Source organism: Hermetia illucens, chromosome 1, assembly GCF_905115235.1.
Source record: "Hermetia illucens chromosome 1, iHerIll2.2.curated.20191125, whole genome shotgun sequence".
NCBI classification, from domain to species: Eukaryota; Metazoa; Arthropoda; class Insecta; order Diptera; family Stratiomyidae; genus Hermetia; species Hermetia illucens.
Genome location: NC_051849.1, coordinates 194,481,799 through 194,509,247, shown reverse-complemented (window position 1 = coordinate 194,509,247; position 27,449 = coordinate 194,481,799). Strand labels below are relative to the sequence as shown.

Sequence of the window (27,449 nt, the reverse complement as noted above, 5' to 3'; positions counted from 1 at the left end):
CTTGCCTGATACTATTTCAGATGAAGAACTTTTTCGGCACAACGGAAGTAGAAGTGGATAGTTCACATATTAAGGAGGAGTGACAACTGCATTGCTGGCTACACCATGTAGTAGAATCCAATCTCCGAAGATGGCTGACGAGTGGATCGCCCCAAGGGCACTTGGCATAGAATAGTAGAGGAGGAGAACGGGTGTCTCGGGAACTCCAAGGGGGAGCTGAAATGCATTTCAGGCAACTGTGAGCAATGTTGTGGCGTAAGTGTGGTGACGCGCTATACCCCACCAAGAGGTAACTGACAATCATATATATTGTCCAGATAGCTGACTGATTAGAGCACAACGCTGTCGTACGGAAGGTCGCGGTTCAAATCTCACTGGTGGCAGTGGGATTTGTATCGTGATTTGACGTCGGATACCATTCGACTCAGCTTTGAAGTGACCAATCAGGGTAATAATCTCGGGAGAGCGCACTGGTGACAAGATTTCCTCCTATAGAGTACTGTAATCATGTAGTGCACCATTACGGTCTTGAATGAAGTGCTCTTACATACTTCAAGGACTTGATCCAATATGGATTCTTGCGCGAACGATTACTATTCTTATTATTTTATATATAATAAAGGGTAGTACGCGGATTGGTACCCACGATGGAGCATAAAACCTAGGAAACGCTTGCTGAACCAACACCAACAGCTCTAATACCAAATCCTATTTCCACCTTTATGTGTTGATCGCTGGGAGCCGAAAGCCGGGAAGCTGCAGACGGAGAAGGATGAAGGCGAGTCTCCCGCGCTTAAAAATGGCACTAACTGTACCAACTGGTCCTCCAAGTTGGAGGTTGGGTAGGGTTGACAACCCTCTACGGAAAACAACTTGTGACGAAGCCACAACAGCAGTCTCGAACTGGATGGATTTTACAACGACGAACCCGGCAATGAAAACGGAATAATGATTTATACATTTTCTCATGAAACGTGCACTACCTGCACAGAGATGGAGCCGCCATCGGAGTAGGTTCCCCCAGCCGCAAAAAGAATCGGAACGGTTGGTTTCACGATGAATGTAAGCTAGCAACGGAACGTAACAATGCCTCATAGCGAGTAATTTTGCATTCTCAGAGAACGCGGGCACGCGCAGAGACTTATCACGAACCGATAAAAGAAGCCTGGGAGGACCAACAAGTCTGTGAACTAGAAAAGTATAGAGAGCAACCGCACCAAGCACGGAAGTTTTACCAACGAGTCAGCAGGATGAAGCCTTACACACCTCGATGCTCATCCTGCCGAGGCAAAAAGAGAAAACTGATTTCCGACAGAATGGGCATATTGGAGCGATGTATTAAGTACTTTTATGAACTACTGAACGACGAGAATATCGGCGAGTTGGAGGTCCCGCCAACTGAAGACGACGGACAAGCATTGCCACCACTAAGGATAGAAGAAACAGCCCGTGCAATTCATCGGCTTAAAAATCACCAGGTGGTTCATAAACTTGTGTTCAAGCTTCGGGACAGCGAATTGATGCCTAACGAATGGCAAAAAGGCATTATCTGTCCCATGCATAAAAAGGGAGATATCAGGAAGTGCAGCAATTATTGAGGTATCACGTTACTGAGTACCATCTATAAGACACTTCCCGCTATCTTGCTAGACCGGATAGCCCCATATGCCCAGAACATCATTGGGCCATACCAAAGAAGATTCACTCCAGGTAAATCAGCAACAAATCAGATTTTCTCTGTGCGGCAAGCGATGGAAAAACTGTTGGAATATGGCCGTCAGTTGCACCATCTTTTCATTGACTTTAAAGCCGCTTATGACAGCATAGCATAGTAAAACTGTACACGGCCATGAGAAAATTCGGTATCCCAACGAAATTGATAAGACTGACTAGGCTGACCCTGACCAATGTGCGAGGCAAGATAAAAGCAGCAGGATCACTTTCGCGACCATTCAGCATCAACAACGGTTTAAGACAAGGGAATGCCCTATAACCTGGTCCTGGAGGAAGTGATTCGCGATCCCGATGTAAATGGGGGAGACACCATCCTCTTCAAGTCCACCCAACTACTGGCCTATGCTGACGATATCGACATCATGGGAAGAACGACCCAAGACGTACAAACTGCCTTCATCCAGATCGAGCAGGCGGCGCGAGATCTTGAACTGCACATTAACGAAGGCAAAACGAAGTATATGGTGGCAACGTCAGCGCCAAAACCATAAAAACGAACAACATCGAATCGCACTAGTCAAACGAAAACAATGAAGATCTGGGACTGCAACTTTGAAACCGTTGAACATTTCTCCTATCTAGGGTCGAAAATCACAACCGATAACAGCTCTGACGATGAATTCCGCATACGGTTGTTGTCAGCCAACAGAGCCTATTTCAGCTTACAAAAACGGTTTCGCTCGAAACGTCTTACCGTAGGGTCAAAGCTCTTACTGTACAAGATAATGATCTTGCCTGTCCTTATGTATTCCTCGGAAACATGAATTTTTTGCAAGAAAAATTGCGAACTCTTGGCCGCGTTCGAGAGAAGAATCCTCCGAAGAATATTTGGCCCCCTACATGAGGATGGACGATTCCGTAGCCTATATAACGATGAAATCTATGAGCGATAACACGACCGTCTGGTTCTGGATAAAATCCGACTCTATAGGTTACGGTGGGCGGGTCACTTAATCCAAATGGATGAGGAAGATGCCACCCGAAAAATCCATAAGAGCAATATCTACGGTAGGAAAAGGAGGCGGGACAGACCCTGCCTGAGATGGGGCGATGGCGTAACCCGGGACGCCAGACAGCTTTTAGGGATATTGAATTGGTGGACGTTTTTTCTAGTTTTCCTATACGATAGTAGTACCTTAAAAATGACAATCCTTGCCAATCGAAGGATCCAAGCATTCACCATCGGAGTACGTTGGGCTGATAATATTTCAAATGGCGCGATGTGATCGGAAGGCAGAAGTAGCAGTGGATAGGTCTCATATTAATGAGGGACGACAATTGCAATGCTGGCTTGACCAAGGACTCTCCACTCTCCCAAGATGGTCGATGAGAAAATCGCCCCAAGAGCACTTGGCGCATAATAGTAGAGAAGGGGCGCGTGGTGGGGAAAGTGCTGGGAGCGCATTTTGGGTAACCGCAAGCGATGGCGTGTAGTTATGATTGACGCACTATACTCCATAAAAATGTAATGTTTTCACTTAAACTTGCACCGGCATTTGTTTCACATTAGTGTATTGGAATATAAATTTATTGTATGTACACGTTACTTAAATAAGTAAGTAATATCCAATCTTACATTGTGATTAAAACGTCATACTACTGGAATGTTCAGTGTTGAGCCTCAACAAAGATTGGTGGCTTAAAAAAGATTACTTTTTCCCAAACTTTAATTTCAATGTGCCACAAGATGACTCCTGAAATGCGGAATAGAATTATTTTAAGAAAGTTGCAGCGTATTGAAGTTAATATCTGTCTTACTCCGTCATGTGCAATATTGTAAACAACGTCATAGTTTCCCACGAACGTGTGCAAGATACGCTTGAGAGATTTGATGTTGTGCCTGTCGCTATTGCTGAAGCAGTACTTGCCCTAATGTTGCACAAATCATAAGATGAAATATCCAATCCATTCTATATAGTCCTAAATACATACCTCCGGCATTGGACATTTTCTATCGAGGAAATTATAAGCACACATGTCAAGGGTCTGCTCAACTATGAGTTGAGATCCTCTGCTGACAGCGTATTGCATCTGAAGATGAAGATATTAGTTGACACGGCAAATATCTTTCAGCATGAATAGCGGAGTAATCTTACGAACCTCTGCCGTTTTGAAAGGTTTATTCGAAACGCATCCAGTAAAAACCAGGTAACAGTCTTTCGTTAGCTTCAGTCCGAAGTCCTTGGAAAGGGTAACCAACTCAGGTGACCCGGGACATGGGGTTGATTCCACAATTGTAAGATTGTACCCATTCTGAAATGATTTCTTTGACAACGCTTAACTTTGAATAGTCAAGGAATACATACACAGGCAAATGTTGTTCCGATGGAAAACAAATTAAGGATAACTAGAACTGCACAAACTTTATTCATTTTTAACAAATACGAGCCAGAATTACTTCTGGCCTGGGGACTGCAACTGCTGCATTACTTATTGAGTTGCATTTGCACCGGAAAATCGTGGGTCGTGATGTACTAAGTTCGAAATGACCACGCGAAACGAACCTTTTATTTGGAATTTTAATGGCGAGAGGCGTGTGAATTGGAGTTTCCAAGTTAGTTCATTTTTTTGTTTTGTTGATAAAGATATAAAAATTTTAATATCAGGTGATTGCTGCAATGAATTGTTTCTATGGGGGCCAATATCACCTGCCTGCAATTGTACTCACTTGGATGGGAGGAGGAAACAATAAAACTGTTTACGTGCATAGGCAGATAGATTGACTCTTAATACTAGTAAATATATACTTCTTATCAAATTGCTCTTATCAAAAAGAGTTATCGAACTCTACCATCTTTCAAAACACCCTCAAAATAAAAGTCGGCCCTCAGATCTTCTCAAGTTTAGTTCGCCGAAAACATGAAGATCGCGATTTTCTCACTTTTGCTGGGCAGTTGCCTGTGCTCTCTGATTCCACCAGGACGACAAACAGCAATCGCTTCGACAAAGTCGGCTCGAGTAGTTGGTGGCGATGAAGCTGAGCCCCATTCGGCACCATACATAGTATCCTTTCGAGAACTTGACGAACATATCTGCGCAGGAGCCATTGTCAATAAACGTTGGATAGTGTCAGCAGCGCATTGCTTTCTCTTCGTGGGAAGGGTTACTGCAGTGGCCGGAATTCATTCAATCGATGACGAAGGACAACGACGCCAAGTTGAAAATTATGTCACCCACAAAAACTACAGTGGGAGCCTCGGTCCTTTCGATATAGCCGCAGTAAAAGTGTTAGATGACTTTGTATTCAATGAGTTTGTGCAGCCAATTAGTCTACCCACTCCCAAAATAATCCCCTCAGGAGATGTTACAGTTTTTGGTTGGGGAAGTACCTCAACTGGTAATGGACTCGAAATGCCAGAAGTCCTGCATAAATTCTCTCCGCCAATCATCTCGTATGATGAGTGTTTAGAGTCACTCGCAGACCTTGAAAAGGACAAATTGCGGGAGACGAATATTTGTACTGGTCCACTTACTGGAGGGTTTGGATCTTGTGTACGCGATTCAGGTGGTCCTTTGGTGCAGAAGAATTCACGCGGTACTGTTGAACTATTGGGAATCGTGTCTTGGGGATACTACCCTTGTGGAACGGAGGGGAGACCTTCAGTGTACACAAGAGTGTCAGCATACAACGAATGGATTGAAGAATTTGTGTTCATGTGGAGGGGGGCGTAAAATAGAATGTTTTATGTTTAAAGCAATACCGGAAAGATTTTAGTATAGTAGCCTAAGAACATATGAATTATTCAGAATCATTAACAGATTAATAGCTAAAAGTAAGCTACAATTTGCCGATTCATCGTACTGATAAAGTGTTTGTACTACGACCACTGCTACTGATTCATATTTTATTGAATTAGTGCAACTATGTTGATAAGAAAGCTTCGAGTGTTGATTTGTATAATACCCATTTAGACCTTTATCTTACTATATTATAGTCATAAATTATATAATTGGTTGTTTGAATATGATTTATGGTTCTAATCCAGCAAAAAATCTGCTTTCACTTGACATTTACGAGTACCTATTAAAAAATGGATTTGAGATAAGATGCAGACATATTCTTAATTGAAGATAGACTGAATATTTCCAGGAAATTGCTTAAATTTACAACTCTGACGCATATGAATTCGATGCAATTCAAGGAATCTAAACATTCCATTAATTAATAATTATGATTCCAATCAATCGTATATTGGATGGATGGATGGGGGAGCTTTGTGTAGGACTGGATTACTGCAGCATGTTCGCTTATCGTATGTCCTACCAAAGTTCATTTTTTTGGAAAGTCCCGTCTTCATCACGAAATTGAGAAAATAATTCAGTAGGTGCAACCGATCGACCCTTTTTCAGGATTGTTTATGGTGGTACGTTTCCATCGCGAGAACGGTGAAGGTGTTCCGAAAAAGAGGGGAACCGATTATTGAATTTACCAGTGCCCTTACTGCTTAGTTTTACTATTTCGGCTGTTTTAATTCACCATCTATTTTATAGTATTAATTCTCCCATCAATGGACTAATTGTCTGGAATAATTCTGAAGGCCTTGCTGATCCATGCATTCGTAATTCGAAGCCTTCTAGTGCCGAACAACTATGAGAGAATAGAGAATATGGTGTTTATTAGAACCGTACTTCCTCCGTAGATTCCCTTACACACAGGATTATAGCATTCACCTCCGCCTGAAAAACAATGGTACGTTTAAATTTGAGCCATCTCTTGCCTTGGGTTCACCTGGTTTAAAGTTAGCGCCTTGCCGTGATTGTGATGCTTCATCAGTATCTCCGGATATTTCAGCGAGAGTGATGTTGAACTTATTTGTCTGACGTTCTTTTGGTTTAACGTCATCTTTCCCGGGCTTCGGAATGAAGTCTTCCTTAACCATATACCAAGAGGGGACATGTAGCCCACAGTAAGACATACTAGATAGATACTTCTTAGAAGTAGTTTTAGGTGCTCTATACATTGTTTTAGCATCGCAAATATACGCAATAAGCAGCTCTCGCTTTTTCATTGGAACCACCGTCCTTGCAGTGTTCCAATTCCCCATGTAAGAAGGGGTCTCGTCTCTTCTTGAAAAGCGTTCTTTTGCTTTCGAGTCAATGCCTTCTCTGATTCGCGGTGTCCGATTCGCGCAGATCCTACGCCAGTAGTTGCTAATAGCTAGAATATGCCCGCTAGTTCTTCGCCAGTGTGAGCCCCGTACGAGGATATCATTGTCCATCCATTGTTCAAAAACGCACTAAAGATACTGCATTTGATCTATCTATGTATTATGTATTGAGTCGAAGATAATCATTGTTCCTCACTCTCCAAATAAAAGTGACGTTCTACAGTTTCCTAATGGTTAAATTTCAATTTTTCCAGGGAAAAGTTGAACAGTTGCTAGCTGAGCACCTTCAAACTCTTCTGATCCAGTTCGAAAACCAAGTTAAAACACCCCACGTTTGTGAATTTGTTGTTCCTGACATTCATAATTTTACCATCCCGAGTTCGACATCAATAGCCGATGTATCCTGCTTTCCTCCGAGGCCAGAGAATCCGGCAAATGAATTTGATGCCTCTTTGGAGGAAACTGTGACGGCAGTGGCCAAAAATGAAAGCTGCAGCTTACCCATACCTCTTCTTTCCCACTTCACGTTCGTATTCCTATTAGTGGCAGAAGTTTCGTTGATATCACTCTAACTGATTTGATCACTTCCCGGCATACTGGTTCTAGTCCCCAGGAGAAGTGTGGAAGTAGGCCCTAGTGCAGAGCGATACAAAACGTTTTACACAACAGATGTGTTGATGTTACGCTCCTTATGGGCATTACGAAGAGTTTTTTGAAGCGTTTCACCTGAGTTACCGGTTTTCCCCCGCCGGAGATTCCACTTCCCTGCGTCCGGTTTCTCTGTATATTACTATACCTGGTGGTGAAACCATGTCCATGTTCTAATTCCCGGAAAGCTTCACTTTCTTTCACAGTTCCTTCCTCCGTGGTCAATTCACAGTGCCCGGTCCGCTTGGCTCCATTTTCGCATACCAACGTTAGACTAGTAGCGTCCAGTTATGAGATTTAACCTGTGCTCCTTAGTGGCTGAAGTTTCCTTCTGCTTGTTCTTCCGGTCACAGATTGCTTCCCTGAAAGGGAGAGTTGCTGCACTTTCCTTTCTGGCTGGCTGCGCATTAGATACCAACCGCAGGCTCTCCATTGCAAATGGACAGATTTTTCGGTGAAGGAACATGAATTTGATGAGGCCTCCAAAATTCGCGTTTCGATCGCGACTTGATTTATCACAATCTTTTAACAATTCTTACAACTTGTATATTCACGTATTGGACGCTCTTGGTGTAATAGCAAAGTACTACAGACTACATGACAAGGTGGTGTCCGAGGAGCTGGCCATAACTTTTTTAGAAAGTGTATCTTCACTTGATTCCAAGCCGCTTGCATACAGCCCAACACAACACTAACGCTTAGATTACTTTAAGAGAAAGAACAGAGACTCCATCTAGGCCAAATGATTTAAATAATGCGAATGAGTTCCCATTTCACCTTTATTCAGTGCTTCAATCAAATTCATGGATTTCCAGCCTTCTGCCGCTGTTGTTCTAAACTGGTTTTTATATTAGAATCTTGACAAACATTCTTATTCCAGAGGGCGAAAAAAGAGGGTCCTAAAAGGATTTTTCAAGTTTTGTGTTTGTTTCTATGTGTGCTCCGTCGGGTCTCATCAGTGTCACAATAGATGAGGCGCATTCCCTCCGCTTTCCACTTTCTCTCCAAATACTCCCTACAAGTCTTCTGTTATAGATCAGTTTTGATCTCACCAGCTACCTTTTATCTGCTGAAGTTTCTTTATTGTGTAGGTGGTCAAAGGGTAGTATAGGTCCCAGGGCGAAACGCGGATTGGTACCCACGATGGAGTATAAAACCTGGGAAATGCCTGCTGAACCAACACCAACAGCTCTACTACCAAACCCTATCTCCACCTCCACGTGGTCACCGCTGGGAGCTCTTTCTTAACGAAAAGCTGCAGACAGAGAAGGATGAAGTCGAGTCTCCCGCACCTAAAAACGGGACACATTGCATCATCTGATTCTCCAGGTTGAGGGATGGGTAGGGCTGACAACCCTACACGGAAAACAACTTGTTACGAAGCCACAACAGAAGTCTCGGACTGGATGGATTTTACAACGACGAACCCGGCAACGAAAACGGAATAACGATTTATGCTTCTTCTCATGGAACGTGTGCGCCCTGTACCGAGATGGAGCCGCCAAGCAGCTAGCCGATACCCTGTCCCAATATAGGACTGATGTAACAGCGTTGCAGAAGACGCACTGGACAAGGACCAGTTTCTTGGAGAAGAGTTACTACACTATATATTATTGCGAGCATCCAGTAAACCGTTTATTCGGAGTAGGTTTCTTAGTCAGTCAAAAAATGAAACCTGCTGTCATCGGCTTTGAAAACATAAGCGAACGCCTATGAACTCTGCGCTTGCGTGGCCGATTTAGAAATATAAGTTTCAGCCATGATGAATGTCGGAACATATAGGGGGGTCAATATAGACTTGACATAATGTGCCCCGCTCGAATTACAACAACACCTGCAATCCCCTCTGACAATCAGGTGAGAGTGAATACTAATGCCATCCAGAAGAAAGCCCTCCCTAACCAATAGAAGTGGGATGCCGCAATAACCGGAGCTAACAGATATCCTAGAGATGAAGCATCAACAAATGATCTTCACAACCACCTGAAGAGCGTTATCATTGATACGGCAACATACTTAGGCCCAACCGCAAGAAAAGTCAGACCGGGTGGTGCGGCGATGAATGTAAGCTAAAAATGGAACGGAGAATGCCGCGTACCGAGTAATGTTGCATTCTCAAAGAACGTGGGCACGCGCAGAGACTAATCACAAACTTCGTCGAGTAGAGACGCAACTTCACAGACGAGAAAGGAAACTCGGGAGAACCAATGGATTTATGAACTCGAAAATTACAGTGAGCAACCGCACCAGGCGCGGAAGTTTTACCAACAAGTCAGCAGGAGGAATCCTTACACACCTCGATACTCATCCTGCCGAGATAAAGAGGGAAATCTGATTTCTTACAGAATGGGCATTAGAGCGATGGGTTGAGTGCTTTGATGAACTGCACAACAACCAAAATGTCGGGGAGTTGGAGGTCCCAACTGAAAACGACGGATAAATGCTACCAAGCATAGAAAAAACTGCCCGTGCAGTTCATCGGCTTAAAAATCATAAGTCGCCAGGAGGCGATGGAATTACAGCCAAATTGGTTAAATATGGAGCGATCGAGCCCTCCCTTTAAATCACAATATGGATCTTAAACCCCAGATCGATTCCATGCCATCCTGTTGCGTCAATAATCGCTGGCCCCAAAGCATAATACTTTTCGACTCCCTTCCAACATTTTGCTGTATGGTCATGGGATGCTGCCACCGCCGATTTGCCGTTCCGGTTTGCACGTTATCTGCCGTGAGGCTCCAACTGGACATATATTTTTTCTTATGAAAGGATCTACTGGTATTTTCAATTCTTTCATGAGAAAGGAAGTTAAACTAGTGGATTTACCAATTTCGCAAATAAATATAGCCTTAACATTGCGTCAAGTTATTACATATCCCTACGTTGTGTATATTTTTAATATGCAGGTCAATTACCCATTTAAGGCATTCAAATGATACTAAAACAAGGCGGATTCGCGTTCGTTATAATTCATTCACATGAAGTGTTTTTGAATGAATAAAAGGGAGCAAATATTATCTTGCAACAACTCCGGCCACGCTGCTTCCAGGGCAAAGGTGAGGCAGCATCTGATGAGTTGCCTCTCCCCTGGACGAAACCGCAAGTCATCAATTTTGTAACTTGGGTACTTGCCCAAAGATAAGGGTTCCGTGGACCACAGCCATGAAAGCATGTTGCTTTCCAACTGGTCCGGTCCGCCATTAAATGGATGGCGGACTTAAGAATCCCCCGATTCTTAAACAAAATTTTAGTTAGAAGTAGTATCAGCGTGATATCATTCGATACCGTGTGCTTTACTTTCTCCTACAGGGAATACCATCGAAACATTGATGACTTTTCGCTTGAATGCATTGAAGCAAATTGGTTTATTGCCCAGTTTAAGAATTTTCATTCCGTTCCAAGTAAGGCGTCAGAATTTTTTCAAAAGATATTGACCTTTTATTATCTCTGTGCCTTTACTTTGACATATTAGACATTCCTATTGAATATTCGACTAGAAATTTTGTTCTCTAGGTGAAATGAACAAAAAAGGTCGTCTTATCTCCATATTGACTCTTTATGATTAATTTGGCCACTTTGATATGGCATATCGTCATAGGTCGTTAGTTAAGATATTCTACAAGTATGGTATTTCAAAAACACATATTATTTTGAGGCGAACAGTACTGACTGCACCACTCATCGACAAAGTAACGTGAGTCTAGATTCATATTCACAATCGATGAGCTTAGGATTCCTCTTCGCTCAACGAGGGATCGTCAGGATCAAAGCTTCTTTTCTTGTACTTTTTTGTAGAGTTTCACGGAGAAAGTAAGTCAGGACTAGTTGAGACGAAGCGCCCATTAAACCTTCAACATAACTTGATTACTACCTAGGTTCTCGTTTTTAAGGTTTTGTGTAAACACAAAACCTTATTAAAATCGGTTTACTGTCTGTCTGTCTGTCTGTCTGTCTGTCCGTCTGTCTGTCTGTCTGTCTGTCTGTCTGTCTGTCTGTCCGTCACACGCATTTTTCTCGGAGACGGTTATAGCGATTGACACCAAATTTGGTAGAAAGGTGGGAACTGTGAACGCTCACGCATGCAGTGAATTACATCCTTTTACGTCGAATTTAAGGGGGGTCCCCATATATGCAAAAGAGGGGTGTAAAATTTTTTTTCATCAAATATAGTCATGTGGGGTATCAAATGAAAGGTCTCGATTAGTATTTTCAAAACCGATCTTAGTTTTGACATTCGTTGGAAGAGTGGGGAGCGCGGGGGGTTGAAAGTGATCACTTCTTTAAGGGGGCCATTCTCAGAAACTACCAAACCGAAAAATCTGAAAAAAATCAGGAGGCTGCCACTGTATTGTGCCTGGGCTCCGAAATACCTTCCATGCCGATATCTGTTTAAATAAAGTTAATAATAGTATATTACTACCATTTTTTGTAATTGGCTAGAAACCCCCCTTAAGTTCATCCTAGTACCATGAAATTTTGCAGTGATATAGGCTATAATGTAGACCATGATCTTACCAAGTTTGGTGGAAATCGCACTATTACTAACAAAGTTATAATACCTTCTGCTTCTTTGAAAATTGCAGACTATGAATGTCAATATCACCCGAAAGTGGATACTCTCACATAATATATGGATATATTACGTGCTACTTACAAAGAAATACACAAAACCTTTCGTACCTGAAGCGTTTAGCTTCCGGTTTCCCGACTTGTTCTTGTATCCAGACGATCCTCCTTACTGACCTCTGTGCTAAGTGAACTTTGCCCCATAAGACGAGTTCTTTTCAAAATTGGAACCTTGTACGATCAATCCATCTTGCCGAACGTTGTTTACGCTCCCATAAGGAGATAAAAGAACTGGATTTATCTGAGAAAAAGTAGCCAGAAACAGTCACCTAATCTTACTCGTGGTAATGCTGATATTGAGTGGAAAATTCTACTAAACATCTGGACTCTGAAATCAAATGACCAATCATTTCTCCATTAGTGTATATACCCGGGCCAACGCTTTCCGGCAGATATTTGGAACAATCCAGTAATGTTAAGCCACAGCAGTAGACAAAAATTTATAACCCAATAAATGCTTTAACAACTTAATATCAACGTCTTAAATAAGCCAAATGTCACAGGAAGAATTATTGCTGACAGGAGATCAAAAAAGGTGGCAGCAGTTGAAGGGGATATGCATTCTAATTTTATATCAGCCTTGTATCGTATAAGGTCCAACCATGTGTGACCGTGGGTAAGGTGCGAGCTTTTTCCTGGTATTCTATCTTCACCAAAGTCATCATTTTTAACAAACCGGGGACCGAAATTGAAGGACTCCACGCGTGAATTGGGGAAATTCCAGCTAGTTCTCATTGGAAATATTTCAGATATTTTCTGTACCGTTGCAGATAATTATTGTATAATGCAGCCTTCATGAATTTGTGATAAGTTATCTAACATGCAATTCGCGATAAAGATTAGTTGATTATTTCCACGCGATCTATACGAACTTGTGCTCAAGGTGTGGGAAAGCGAATCAATGAATGACGACTGGCAAAGAGGCATTAACTGTCTCATACATGAATAGGGATATATCACACAGTGCAGCAATTATAGAGGTATCACGTTGCTAAGTACCATCTATAAGATATTCTCCACTATCTTGCCAAGCCGGATAGCCCCATACGCTCAGAACATCATTGGCCCATACCAAAGAGGCTTCACTCCAGGCAAATCAGCAACAGATAAGATTTTCTATCTGCGGCAAGCAACGGAAAATTGTTGGAATATGGACATCAGTTGGACCAAATTTTCATCGACTTTAAAGTCACCTATGATAGCATAACCAGGGTAAAACTGCACACGGCAATGAAAAAATTCGATATCCCAACGAAATTGATAAGACTGACTAGGCTGACCCTGACCAATGTGCGAGGCCAGATTTTACCCAGCAGGATCACTCTCAAGACCATTCCACATCACCAACGGTCTACGATAAGGGGATGCCCTATCATGCGTCCTCTTTAACCTGGACCTCGAGAAAGTGATCCGTGATGCTGAGGTAAATGCAAGAGGTACGATCCTCTTTAAGTCCACCCAGCTACTGGTCTATGCTGATGATATCGACATCATGGGAAGAACGACCCAGGAAGTACAAACTACCTTCATCCAGATCGAGCAGGCGGCAATCGGGGCGAGATCTTGGGCTGCACATCAATGAAGACAAGACAAAGTATATGGTGGCAACGTCAGCACCAAAAACCAACCAACTAGCAACATCAAATCGCACTGATCAAACGGGAAGAATAAAGATAGGAAACTATAACTTTGAGACCGCTGATAATTTCTCCTATCTAGGGTCGAAAATTACAACCGATAACAGCTACGATGATGAAACCCGCGCACGGTTGTTGGCAGCCAACAGAGCCTATTTCAGCTTACACAAACTGTTCCGCTCGAAACGTCTCACCATAGGATCAAAGCTCTTACTGTACAAGACAATGATCTTGCCAGTCCTCATGTATTCCTCGGAAACTTGGGTTCTTCGGAAGAAAAATTGCGAACTCTTGGCCGCGTTCGAGAGAAGAATCCTCCAAGGAATTTTTGGCCCCCTACATGAGGATGGACGATTCAATAGCCTACATAAAGACGAAATCTATGAACGATACCATGACAGTCAAGTTGTGGATAAAATCCGGCTCAATAGGTTACGGTGGGTGGGTCACTTAATCCGTATGGATGAGGATGATCCAGCCCGGAAAGTCGATAAGGACAATAGATATGGTAGGAAAAGAAGACGAAGCAGACCCTGCCTGAGATGGAGCGATGGCGTAGGTCAGGACGCCAAACAATTTTTAGGGATATCGAATTGGTGGACCTCGGCACAAAACCAGCATGTCTGGAGTTCCTTATTAAGGCCTAGACCGGATACCGGGTGTTGCGCCGTTGATGATGATCTATACGAAGCGTGGCTCTCGAAGAGGATTATCTAAAAAGAACCCAATTTTTGTGTTGATACCATTGCGACGCAATGAAATCAACGTGTTCAGAAGGAGCCGGACTCGACCCTAGGTTCTTTAACTTAACTCTCGCTTATAGTGTCTTCAAACGATAAAACTATCAGGATAGGAACTAGGGGCTATATGATCCCTATGATGGTTCGGCGGTATCTAAAATTGTTAAATTGCAAGGGACCTGTCACATAAAATAAGTGAGTAACCAAAGAGCACCTAAAAGGGCATTCTAACGCAAACGACTTTACTAAGCATGTGAGCGAGAATGCATGTTCCCAACTGGATTTTGCGGTTCTTGAATCGAGCTGCCTTAAAGAGCTATATTCAGGAGATCAAGATTCTAATTGAACTGTCGCACATTGTAGAGGCAGAAAAAAATAAAAAACGACAGGAAATACTAAGCTTCAAATCACTCGAAACCTCCAAATCTTATCCTACTTGCTGTTATTGAAAACATGCAATCTAATGGTGTATTCTAAGGTAGAAAACACGAAAACGCAATAGCATGGTCGGGCATTCGTACGCTCTGTGATCGGAAGACGCAAGTGACAGTGGGTAGGTCCCATATTAAGGAAGAGCGGCAGTTGCTTTGTGGACTACGTCATGCATCCCAAAATGGCCAACATGTGCGTCGTCCCAAGGGCGCTTGGTGCATAACAGTGGAGGAGGAGTCCAAGTCTCTCGAGAAGTCGTGGGGGAAGCTGAACTACATTTTAGATAATCGCGAACGATAGCGAGTGGGTGTGATTGATACACTAAACTAAATAAAGGGTAACTGGCAATCATTCGAAAATTGACATTATGTCTGCATCCTGCATCTACACCTAGAGTTAACCGATATTTGTAGAAATACAGTTCTCTGCTCAAGTTGATGGGCCTATGTAAGCCAGGCTCTATCAAGGTGGAAGTTGTGGTGTGTATCGAAAGCGAGTCCCTTCGCGACCCTTGTTGGCTACCACTCTTAGCGAGTGCTGATTCGTCTATGAGTTCCATTATCAACTAAGCGTACATCTGATGTTAGGCAACATGGGTAGAGCCCTTTTACTTGTTACACCTGGTGAGAAAAGATTTCTTCAGAAACATGGGGCAGTCATGAAGTACATGCAATGCATTTTTCTTCATAAAAAAAGCCAGCGAAAGCATAAAGAACGAGCTGATGAAACTGGAAGAACAACTGGTCCACACATTCTAGAGATCAGATATCGATAATAACTGAAGGTACCTAAAAAGGGCTATTGGCACCGCAAGGACGACATGGAATTCATATAGTCCTTTGCAACACAAACTAGGGAAAAACAAAAAGAGGAAGATACTTCTATAGGAGGTCGACTCCAAGTGGCCCCCAAGATGCAATAGAAAAATACGAACAAGGACAGAAAGAGATAATTTGCTCCGCTGATGGAAAACTATCCACGTAAAGTCAAGGCGAAGACGAGTGACGAAACAATAGACCGAAGGCAGAAGTCCCCAGCGAGATCCCCGATAAGAATACATCCAAAACTTGTGAAACAGACCTATCTTTTGTACGAAAAACCAATCCAATCAAACCAATCAATCAACATCATCCAGTTTCATGTCATTGTTACTCATGGGATACAGCTATCATCTTGGTGCGGAACGATTTTTTACTTTGGGTTCAGCACCGACGTCATGAGATAGCTTTTTCTAGATTCAGTATTTAGGGTGTGGACCCTGGTTGAGGGACACCTTCATCCTCATCCAAACTCGTGAGGCAAACGAATGCTTGAGGTAGTTAAGGGGTCAGAGCCCATATTCATGGCTGTAGAGAGGAAATCCCGGCTTGGAATGGAAATTATTTTTCAAAATCGGGTCCGGGGTGAAAATTATTCCTTTTCTTCGTTGAAATGGCTCGATTTCCACGCCCGTCTCATCAGGCCTGCTCGTAGTTTTAACCAATGGATGCTCCCCGACTTCGAGGAAAGCATTCCCTACGTAACCGCCGCGCTGGAATGTTATTATCGTCCGTAAAGAGGTGGCGAATTTTCGAAGACTGTGGACGTGATGAAGGACAAATGGGAGCTTTTAAGTCAAACAGAGTCGCGGTGGGGACTACGATTGAAATTCGTAAATTCAGTTATCTGGTTGATAATGACCGCCATTACAAATTGTATTAGTCTATGGGGTAAATTACCGAGCCATGGATGAAGGGTAATGATGGCGGGCATTTAAACGACGTCAGAATGGCAGAATACATATTAGCTCCGAGGTGATAAAGTAAAGCTGGAGACGAGAAAGAGAGACAAATGCGAACTCATTTTTAAACTGATCGCCCAAAAAATCAGGGCTCTGTAAACACCTTATTCATTTATGTCGAACAGATGAGCCGCATCGTACGGTCATTATTTTCTGCGCACCCCATCCGCATTGATGCCAACAGCATGAAAGGCAACAAGGGTTGCCCACTTTCCACCAAGAAAAAGTCGGAAGACACAGGTCTTCCATTCAACGCTTGTCTTAAGAGGATATATTTCTTAGCCGCTGGAAAGTAATAACTGCCTCCCTGATCAGTGAAAACCCATCGAAGCGATATATATTACCGAGGAGTCATCTCCAAAGCAATTCGGTTTTAAAGTAGGAAGACCTATTCTAGGTTCTGCCATGGAAGTCGTGGTTGTGGTTCACCGAGTTGGAGTGTACAGTCTTACAGCCTCCCGGTATGTAGTGCTTCCGATATTGAGGAAATATATGAACCTAAACCCCCTGTCTTACAAAACGCCACAGACCACACGCCACATCGGGGGCAGCACAGAGTTCGGTTTTAGGGCCAGGTTTCAACCTTGCACTGGAAGTCTTGAAGTAGTTATCTTGACTAAGAAGAGGATTCCGACCCTGCCTGCTGGTGCGACTGGTGAGATGATTATTGAGTCAAAACCAACGGTTAAGTTAATTGGACTAACGCTTGATTCGAAGATGAGCTTTTTCGAGCAAATCAAAACAAAAGCGGATATAGCTGCAGCGGAATTTTCGGCTTTGAGACCGAATTAATTCAGCAAAAAGCAAATATTGCCTTCGGATGAATACGATGCAGTCCCTTCTTTTCTGTGGTTCTTACATATAGACTGGCGTCCCCGCAGAAATGGGCATCTGCACAGGTGGCGTCTACCGTACTTACAGTCTCTTTCTCCTTGCTCAACCCAAGAGGTATTAAGACAGGTTGCTACTCGTAAGCAATGGTGATATACACTGATAGAGTGGTAACCCTTCCGGTGAAATGGATTGTGAGACGGATCGACTTCGCAACTCATCGGAAACTTAAATCTTCAACTGGACCAAAAACAGCGTGAGAGAAAGATTGATTTTTTCCTTACCTAGCTTCTATGCGGGCATGCAGATTTTCCGTCTTAACTGCCCAAAGTCGACAGAGTACGATTCCTTGACTGAGTGTTCTGCAATATTGTTGGGGACGACCCCGATCATGCCATTCTTGTAGAGGGTGGGATGAAATTCACCAGAAATTCTACGCAGACACAAGGGAACTTTTTTCGGATAACATTGTGAGAACGATGCGACCCCGATCATGCCATTCTTGTAGAGGGTGGGGTGAGCTTCACCAGAAATTCAACCCAGACACAAGGGAGCTCTTTTCGGATAACATTGTGAGAACGATGCTGAAGACGCTGAAAAATGGACGCGTATTTCACATTACGTTTGGGCTCAATTTTTCACGTGAAGGTGATTCAGCTGGACCGGGGAGAAGACCAGATAGCAGGGGTCTCTTTGAACTAACAACTTTCCTTTTCTTGCCCCTCCCCCTCTGTGTTGAAGACTCCTTAAAATAGAAGATCAGGGGGGCTAGCACTCCAATGGATTATCGTTCCGGGACTCCAGTACTCAGGATCTAAAGTTATCCGCCCACGATGTCCAAACAAAAAATAAGGCATTCATATTTTTCGACTTGATTTTCCACTCAAACTTTTTACAATTCATTTTTTCCTTCTATCACTATTACTCTCCTGGAAAATTGATACGCGGTTATAAATAATTTACATTATCCTTTCAAATAGCATAGTAACAGAATTTCAGTCATTAACATTCACTTTAAGCACCAAAAGAACCCTTTAAATACAAGCTTAAGCGTGACTGAAATATCCGCTAAAGGCGGATCTGTTTCTAATTGCGTTCATATTTACTCCCATACTGAGTTATCTACGGGCTGATCCGAAACTCCTTGGATTAACGATTTCACGATTTTCACCCTCGAGCGCGTGACGATTGCCTCGCTCACCGCTGTTGTCATTAACACAATACAAAATATTCATTTTTCTACCCTAGTTCCCGAAAGTAAATGAATTAAATCAATCCGTGAAAACAACAGAGTTCACTATGGACTGGAAACGAGTCTATGACAATTATACTGTTTCTTCCGAACGTGTATCTCAAGTTTTCTCTCCTCCTTTGTATCTATCGTAGACTACCACTCACTTAAGTTCACTTCCCTTTTATTTACTGTTGATCATCGTCTAAATGTCAGCCTTTCAACAAAAAACCACCTTATTTTTTAGGTAGTTAGGCCACTTAGTTATTTTTGGTCCCTTTACTAAACAGGTTGACCTCTCACGAAAGCAACTTACCACCATTCATTTACACTCTACTCTCTTCTGAGCTTTCACCGACAATCAGTTAATCACTTAAAATCGCAAACATGCATTGACGACCGAATGTCAGAACCGCACATCTAGTTTACCATAAAGCCAGCAACAGCAAAATAAAAATGCCGAAAAATATTTTTATAGGAAATTGTAAGAGGATGAGATCACGGTGAAGAGAATGACAAGCAGATGGAGGAGGAGGATTTTATACGGTAGGAAAGGGAATTAATGAAGTCAAATAAATGACCGTTGGATTGGCAAACCTCAAATAAGCAATCTCTTCAATCATCGCAATACGACGCAATACGTATTGTTCATATCGATGAGTCCCATTTCAATTTGCAGAAAACCGGCAATAGACCTGCTATCACCACCCGAAATTAAAGGCGTAAGTCATAATTTTCAGGTTATTGATTTCCTGAACATCACCCACCATTAAATGGATATTCACCAATACCACTAAATCGATATCTTCTTTAATGATTAACCACCCAAAATCTTTTCTAGAAACCTGAAAAAAATCTCCTTCCTTCCTCTGTTAGGAAAAACACAACGATATTCAACAAGTGCATTTCCACGCATGGGCTCTGACCAATATTGCTTATTATCAAGAAATCGAAATGAAATAAACAAACTCTACCGAATTACATCACAGTAGTGTTGGAATTTCATATCAATGTAACGTGCCGAGTTTAGTGAATGTATCTAAAATAAATTTTCCTTCGAACGCTTCTTAAAATCGCTTTATTTTTCTAAATAAAAGTTTTAGCCAAACTTTTTTTTTGAAAAAGATTAACAAACACTCGGAATGTCGGCCCGGATGACATCCTCAAAGTCCTCGCTGAGGAGTACCAGAACAATCCGCACAATTGCATCGGTTGGGAGCTGCCCAGACAAGAAATTTGTTGTTAAAAAGACAGTAACCGACGATTCAGATTCAACGGAAGTTTTATCATCAACAGATGAGGAGGAACGATGGAAGGAATCAGCGAAAACCGGTGACATTCCTGCTGATTACTGGAATATTCAAAAGCTCGTCAAATTCATAAAGGCGGGAAACCAAACGGCTACTATTGTCGCACTTTGTTGCCTGCAGGATTACGATCTAACAACGCAAATTAATCAACTTGCCATTCAGGACATTGGCGGATTGGAAGTGCTGGTGAATCTACTGGAATGCAATGATGTCAAGTGTCGTCTTGGAGCTCTCTCCGTTCTTGCGGAAATCTCAATCAATATAGATATACGGCGAACAATAGTTGATTTGGGTGGAATACCCCTCCTTGTAGATATCCTGAACACTCAGGCTATAGACTTGAAGACTATGGCTGCTGAAACTATCGCCAACGTGGCTAAGGTTAGGCTAGCTCGCAAGTTGGTGCGGAAAAGCAATGGCATTCCGAAACTGGTTGATTTACTCGATGTAGACTTTGTGTAAGTTTTTGAAAAGTATCTTCTGTCATTATGTGGAGTATTTGATGAATGTGCATATGAATTAGGTGCAAGCCTGGAGTAGAACTAGCAGACATGCAAAAAGCACAACTCAATATGGCCAAGGCAGGAGCTAAGGCGCTCTGGTCGCTTTCCGAATCGAAACATAACAAAAAACAGATGAGGAAGAGCGGCATAGTACCACTCTTAGGATGCTTGCTTCAGTCCAATTATATTGACCTCTTAGTACCTGTAATGGGAACAATCCAGCAATGTGCAGCTCTAGTATAACATCAAAAATCAAAAAAGTAAGTTAGTATCTAATGCTTATCTGTTTCGCAGGGAACTTATCAGCTGGCTATTACCTCCGAAGGGATGATCCCCATGATAGTAAAACATTTGAATTCGACAAATCTGGATCTCAAAATGCAATGCAGTTCGGCTCTTTTCAAATGTGCCAGCGATAAAACGGCGAGAGATTTGATACGACAAGCAGGAGGCCTGGAGCCTCTTGTTTCAATTGCAAAAGATAAGAACTTGAGGGAAAACAAGGCACTGTTAGCTGCAGCCACTGGAGCAATTTGGCAATGTGCAGCGACCGAAGCAAATGTGAAAAAACTTGACCAGGTAATTCGATAGGATTCAGTCCGCCTTCATTAATTTTACTATTTATTATTTAAGATAGTAAATGATAGTTGAATCTGTTTTCCGCAACTAATAAACTACTCGAATATGTTATTAGTGCTAATATCTATGTAATTGTTTGGAAAAAGAATTATGTTTAGAAGACTAACTACTCAGTTATTTATAGAGATAGTTGACAATGACGTATACCTTCCCTCTGTTCTACTAGTTGAAAAGGGTCCATCTGTTTAAATGGAAATGGTGGATGGTGGATGGTGCTCCAATATTATAATTCTACAGGTTTCCTTACCTTCGTGTTTGTGGACATAAGTTCATTCCTATCCAGTCTACCACTGACTACTTGTTGGTTGGTCTCTTATTCATATCCTTCAAGCCGATTTTTACAATAATTTTTTGCTCATTCGGCGAATATTGATGATTCCTTCTATTATGGTACTTACTACTTGCGTTAATGCATCACAACCTCCACATAGGAGAACAATCATCATCAGGACTCTGGTAGACACCAACACGTTTTGGTCTAGGTCTTTTAGAGATCGTTTCTCTTCTTGAAATTTCTTGGTTTAACTGATTTCGACTAAGAAAAAAAAAGTAATTATGTGAAGTTTATTCGAGAATAATACCGATAAGTATAAATCATTCTGAGCAAGCATTTACACGTATTTGCGAGTGGGATAGTGTTGTCCCTGTAAGATCTACAATTGTTCAAAACAAGGTTTCATTAAAGTTAATTGCAACAATTGGTACTTCCGCGTTACTCATCGCTGGACCCATCGAATTCTTAGAGGGAAGACGCACGGCAACAACATAACAAATCACAGTTTGATTAAAGTGGTGACCCCGAGGAACTCGCCCGATTGAAGCGAGGAAAAGCTGCGCCCACGGCCCGAGCTGTCAAAGTGCCACCGGCGGACATTTTCATTGCTCCTTCCTCGAATTCGTGGCTCTACCTAACGGCCTTGCACGCTGGTGTATCTGCCATTTGTGCAGAAGGCTACTACCTTCCCGGTGATATTTGGATATTCTTTCTCCACAAATCTGGAGTGTCGTCAGCGGCGACGAGAGTACGAGCTAGGAGCATCATATAATTTCACAGTAAACTGACTTCAGCCGGTTCGGCGAGACAAACGCAACAACCAGCTGACTTCGACGACGTTGACGCAGGGAGCCGGAGCCACCGTCAAGGATCCATCGCATGTTTAAAAGAAAAATTGAAGTTTTAAGTAGGTGACCGCCCTCGCTGTGCATGTCCCTCCATTTTGGCGACGGAATCCGGAGTTGTGGTTCGTCCATCTGGAAGCACAGTTCCAGATGTCTAGAATAACGGTGGACTCGACCAGGTTCAATTACGCGATAGTAGGTTTGGATGAGGAGTTCATCCTTCTGGTGGTCGACATAGTAAAGTCGGCCTCTTACACGCTTTTGAAGACCGAGTTGATCAAGCGCCTGGCGGTAAGTGAGTCAGCTAAACTGGATCACTTGCTGGCAGGTTTAACATTGGGCGATCGAACTCCCAGCCAATTGCTTCACGAAATGAGGCAATTGGGTGGGAGTAGGATCGACGATGACTTGATGAAATCGCTCTGGCTGCGTCGACTCCCGGAGGGCACCCAGGCGGTCCTCGCGTGCGTCTCCGGTTCTTTGGAGACACTGGCAGTTGTGGCCGATAAGGTGCACGCGCCCGACCATAGCGGCCGTTCAGCAGCCGTTGGACGAAGTTGGCGAGCTGAAGCGTGAGATAGCCGCATTAGTAGCCAGTATGGCTGAAATACGGGCGACGTTGGCCGCTCAGCATTCGCGCGCCTGGTCGCGAGTTCCCTTGCTGTCTGCCACTCGAAAAGGGCAATCGGACAGCCTACGGATAGAAGCATTTGTTGCTACCATCGTACATTCGGCGATAAAGCTATCAGATGTACGCTCCCGTGTAAATTTGCGCCTACCACAAAAAACTAGCTCCGCGGGGGTCCTGGCGACGGCCACCCAGAACGCAGCGCTACGTCGCCTAACGATTTTTGATCCCCTCAGCAGGCGCAACTACCTCGTAGATAATGGTGCGGAGGTTTCGGTTGTTCCCATACCCCAGGACCATCGGCTATTTCCGCAACGGTTGAAACTGACGGCAGCAAATTCCCCCTGAATCAACACCTACGGGTATATACAAGTGGCCGTGAGTCTTGGCTTGCGTAGGACATTTTCGTGGCGATTCATCCTGGCGGATGTCAATATTCCCATACTAGGCGCAGACTTCTTGTGTCGCTATGGGTTGCTGGTTGACTTTCAAAACAAGTTCCGTGTAGATCCCACGACCAACCTTAATTCGTCGGGCCAAATGGCATCTCACCCAAGTAACAATGTTTCCGTACTTTTAGAGGACATTACCGACTCTCGTCTTCGAGCACTTCTCCAAAAGTTCAGCCAGATTACTCTCTAAACCAGTGAAGCACAATGTGCAGTACCACATTAACACCATTGATTTACCGATCTTTTCGAAGGTGCGTCCTCTACCACCAGTGGCTATTGCACGGAAGAATTTGAGCAACTTATTCAACAGGGGATCTACAGACCTTCAAACAGCTGTTGGTCTTCCATACTCCAAATGGTCCCTAAGCCAAACGGCGAATGTCGCCCCTGTGGAGATAACAGAAGGCTAAATGCACAGACTGTTCCAGACCGATATCCAATTCCATTCATCCATGACTTTGCCCGTCATCTCGCAAATTGCCGCATCTTTTCGACCTTGGATTTAGCCAAGGCTTATTATCAAATCCCTGTAGCTCCAGAAGACATACCAAAGACGGCAATATGCACACCCTTTGGACTCTTTGAGTTGACCCGGGTGACTTTCGAATTGTGCAATGCAGGGCAAACCTTTCAAAGGTTCATTCACTCGGTCCTGCGAAACCTCGATTTCTGTTTCGTGTACTTGGATTATGTTTTGGTCGCTTTTTCTACTGAGTCTGAGCACTTAGCCCATCTCGAGTGCATTTTTCAACGTCTCCTTGAGGCCGGGTTAGTCCTAAACGTTGAGAAATGCAAATTCCTTCAAACACAGGTGAGATTCCTCGGCCACTCCATTTCCCCTGACGGGATAGAGCCCGACCCAGGCAATTACAAGCTTCGCACGTCCGAAGACAGTGACGGAGTTGAGGAGGTTCTTGGGCATGCTAAACTTCTATCGTCGTTTCCTGCCCAAGGCCGCCCAACACCAGTCCGTTTTGAACGCGTACTTGTCTGGCCCCAAAACAAGGGACACACGAGAGATTGTGTGATCAGAAGAGGCTGTCCGCGCGTTTGATAAATCCCGTCAACAACTAGCCGACGCTACACTCTTGGCATTTCCTCTACAAAATGCACTCCTAGCCGTTTTTGTTGATGCCTCTGACATCGCAGTAGGTGCTGCTCTTCACCAAAAGGTGAATCAAGTCTGGCAGCCGTTGAGCTTCTTCTCTAAAGAGTTGAACCCCGCTCAACGGAACTACGGCACCTACGATCGAGAACTGCTCGCCGCGTGCTTAATTATTAAATAGTTCCGTTTCTCCCTAGAAGACAGGCCGTTCCCATTGTTCACCTTAACGTTTCACTTAGCCCTTGAGCGGACTCAACGTTGGTATAAAAAACCCACATTGAGATTTGATAGGGGCAAAAGTTTTGTCCCTGTGGACGGCCTTTCAGATGTGAGGCTGAGGTCGAAGGGATCCTTATCCCTGATGATGTCGGACTGGTCCAGTTAGAGAAAACTGCCTCCCACTTTTCTGGTCCATGGACTTCTCGTTTCAGGCTTACACCCCAACCCACCCCTTAAATGCCACAAAAGAATTTTTTCAGCTTCCCCAGCTTTTGGCCAAAAATACTAGGCGGAACCCACCCCCCCCCCCCTCACTCATTACGTGTTTGCGGGTTAATAAAAAAGAGTTAACTAAATCTGCGAACCACTTGGGTCACGCTACTTCCAGGGCAGTGGCAGCGTCTGCCTTTGCCCTGGACGAAACCGTTGTCGTCGGTACCACATATTATTCCGAGCTCATTTATGGGGTACTTCATCTATAAATATAATAAGATTGTATATAGAGGCTAGAGGATGTTACCAGTGCCAGTTCCGAAACTCAGTATTTGCAAATTGAACAACATTTCAGCCGAAAAATGAAAATTTCTAATATTTTTTCAATTATTATTAATCAACGCGAATTAATGAAGTGACTACAGTAGAATTTCGTAAGAATTCATTATCGCTGAAAAACAATAAACAACGAGAGCGCTACCGACAGCAGCCAACCCACCCCCTTTTCATGGTATAAAGAACATTTTCGTCACTTTATGTTAAATTTTTGACGCGAATCCTGTGAGGTATTGTTTTCCCATGATGAATTCCCTTCAATTTATTTCACTTGGAGGCTTTCATTCGCGTTTGAGTAAAAGTAGCTAATGGCATGTGACTGCTCTAATGACACACTTTTCTGAAGGGATGTAAGGATGTGTCTAAAAATAAGAAGCTTAAGTTAATGCTACATGGGGTGTAATCGGTTTTGTAAGTACTTTGGGGTAAAGGCTTTTGATTTTTGTAATGTGGGCGCTAGCTGGGTCTTCACGCATAACTTCCTCTCAAGAAATTATGAAATTTAAGGCGCTTACAGAATTGTATTTATTTTTAGTCATTGACTTTCCATTCAGTGTAAAGTTCCATGAATTCCTTATTCACTTATTCAACCGAAATCCTTATTTCATAATTTAATGTACTTTTCAGCTTCGTACTGTCGCAGTGCTCGTTCAGCTGCTGACAGACGAAAATGACGACGTCCTAACAAACTGTGTCGGCGCTATTGCGGAATGTGTTAAATTCCAAAATAACCGGGAATCACTTCGGTCGGCAGGGGGGTTACCACTATTGGTTAACCTGCTCAATGGTACCCATCCACCCCTGCTCGAAAACGTCTGTAAAGCATTGAAAGAGTGCGCACTTGATCCAGATAGTATGACAATTTTGGAAGATTTGGATGCTGTTCGGCTAATTTGGTCACTACTTAAAAACCCCAATCCAAGGGTGCAGGCCTATGCCGCTTGGGCAATTTGCCCCTGTATAGAGAACGCAAAGGTTAGACCTAGTAAATTGAAAAAGAGATGCTAAGTAATTAATGGTCAAATAAATTTTTCAGGATTCAGGAGAACTGGTACGAAGCTTCGTTGGTGCCATGGAATTGGTTGTAGCTCTTTTAAAATCTAAAGATATTTTAGTTTTATCGGCAGTTTGCGCAGCCATAGCAACAATTGCGAAGGATAAGGAAAATGTAGCAGTGCTAACTGATCATAAGGTGATTTACATGCTAGCAGAGTTAGGTACATAGATTTCCACATATTTTTCAAATTTCAAACCCTTTTATTTATTACTTTTTCACGCAGTTCATACAACAGACGATCTGCTACGAGAAAACCTAGCCGCAGCAATAGCAAGTTGTGCACCGTTTGGGAACAATACTCAAGAATTGGGCAGGTTACGGACAGTAACCCCGATTGTTGGCTACATGGTCAGCAACAATCCAAATGTTCATCGTACAGTTGCCATGGCACTACAAGAACTGTCAAAGGATCCGCAGAACTGTATCACAATGCATCAGGTAAGACCTGAGCTTTCAATAAAAGTCTTGATATCTAAAACAATTTTATACAACAGAGTGGGGTTGTGCCTTTCCTCCTTGAAACTGTTGGATCAACTGACAAAATCCTGCAAGCAGCATCGGCCGGTTGTTTACAAAATATTCGAGAATTGGCTCTGCGTGCTGAGGAGTACCTGCTCAAACAAGATATGTGAGATTTTAGTTAAATATAAAACTATTCGCTGTTAATCTAAATAAAATTTATGTTGGACCTTAAATAATAATATGTTTTGTAAGCTTTATTCCTTATCTATTTCTGTCTTTTTTAGGACTTTGTGTAAAACCAAATCTTATTATCAGTTTACTGTCCGTCCATGTTTTCAGGGAGGTGAAGATTTTCAAAAGATAGCAGCGTGAATATTTCAGTATATTTCAAAACCACCGCCGACTCTTCCCTGCCCGGTAATCCACAATAAAGCATTACAGCACAGAGCGGAGTTAGCTGACAAATGAAAGACCCCCTTTCTTCTATGCGCGACGTTTATAACTACACCTTCCTAACCTCTTCCCCTTTTCCTAGTTTACCCTGGATTCTCCTAATATGTTTGCATTCTCCTCCCAACATTTTCGGGTGATAGCCTTTCCTCTAAGTCTCTCCTTTCTTCCATGAATCTGCAACATTGG

The 27,449-nt window shown here is 43.0% G+C and overlaps 3 protein-coding genes across 3 annotated transcripts; 2 read left to right on the top strand and 1 right to left on the bottom strand.

Moving 5' to 3' along the window:
• Window positions 1-3,275: 3,275 nt before the first annotated feature.
• LOC119646572 lies at window positions 3,276-4,201 on the bottom strand. Its single transcript, XM_038047062.1, has 5 exons — window positions 4,041-4,201; window positions 3,835-3,987; window positions 3,667-3,765; window positions 3,493-3,603; window positions 3,276-3,428 (listed from the first exon to the last, which is right to left on the bottom strand). The coding sequence occupies exons 1-5, from the start codon at window positions 4,104-4,106 to the stop codon at window positions 3,384-3,386; spliced, it is 474 nt and encodes a 157-aa protein (XP_037902990.1). The 5' UTR covers window positions 4,107-4,201; the 3' UTR covers window positions 3,276-3,383.
• A 361-nt stretch (window positions 4,202-4,562) lies between these two features.
• On the top strand, window positions 4,563-5,488 carry LOC119646571 (transmembrane protease serine 9-like). The gene has a single exon (XM_038047060.1). It carries the CDS (start codon window positions 4,594-4,596, stop codon window positions 5,404-5,406), a length of 813 nt encoding a protein of 270 aa, XP_037902988.1. The 5' UTR covers window positions 4,563-4,593; the 3' UTR covers window positions 5,407-5,488.
• Window positions 5,489-19,746: 14,258 nt separating this feature from the next.
• Window positions 19,747-27,067, top strand: LOC119659536 (armadillo repeat-containing protein gudu). The gene is made up of 7 exons (XM_038067682.1): window positions 19,747-20,535; window positions 20,601-20,817; window positions 20,875-21,159; window positions 25,919-26,266; window positions 26,328-26,508; window positions 26,572-26,786; window positions 26,843-27,067. Exons 1-7 carry the CDS (start codon window positions 19,910-19,912, stop codon window positions 26,978-26,980), a joined length of 2,010 nt encoding a protein of 669 aa, XP_037923610.1. The 5' UTR covers window positions 19,747-19,909; the 3' UTR covers window positions 26,981-27,067.
• The last annotated feature ends 382 nt before the right edge of the window (window positions 27,068-27,449 follow it).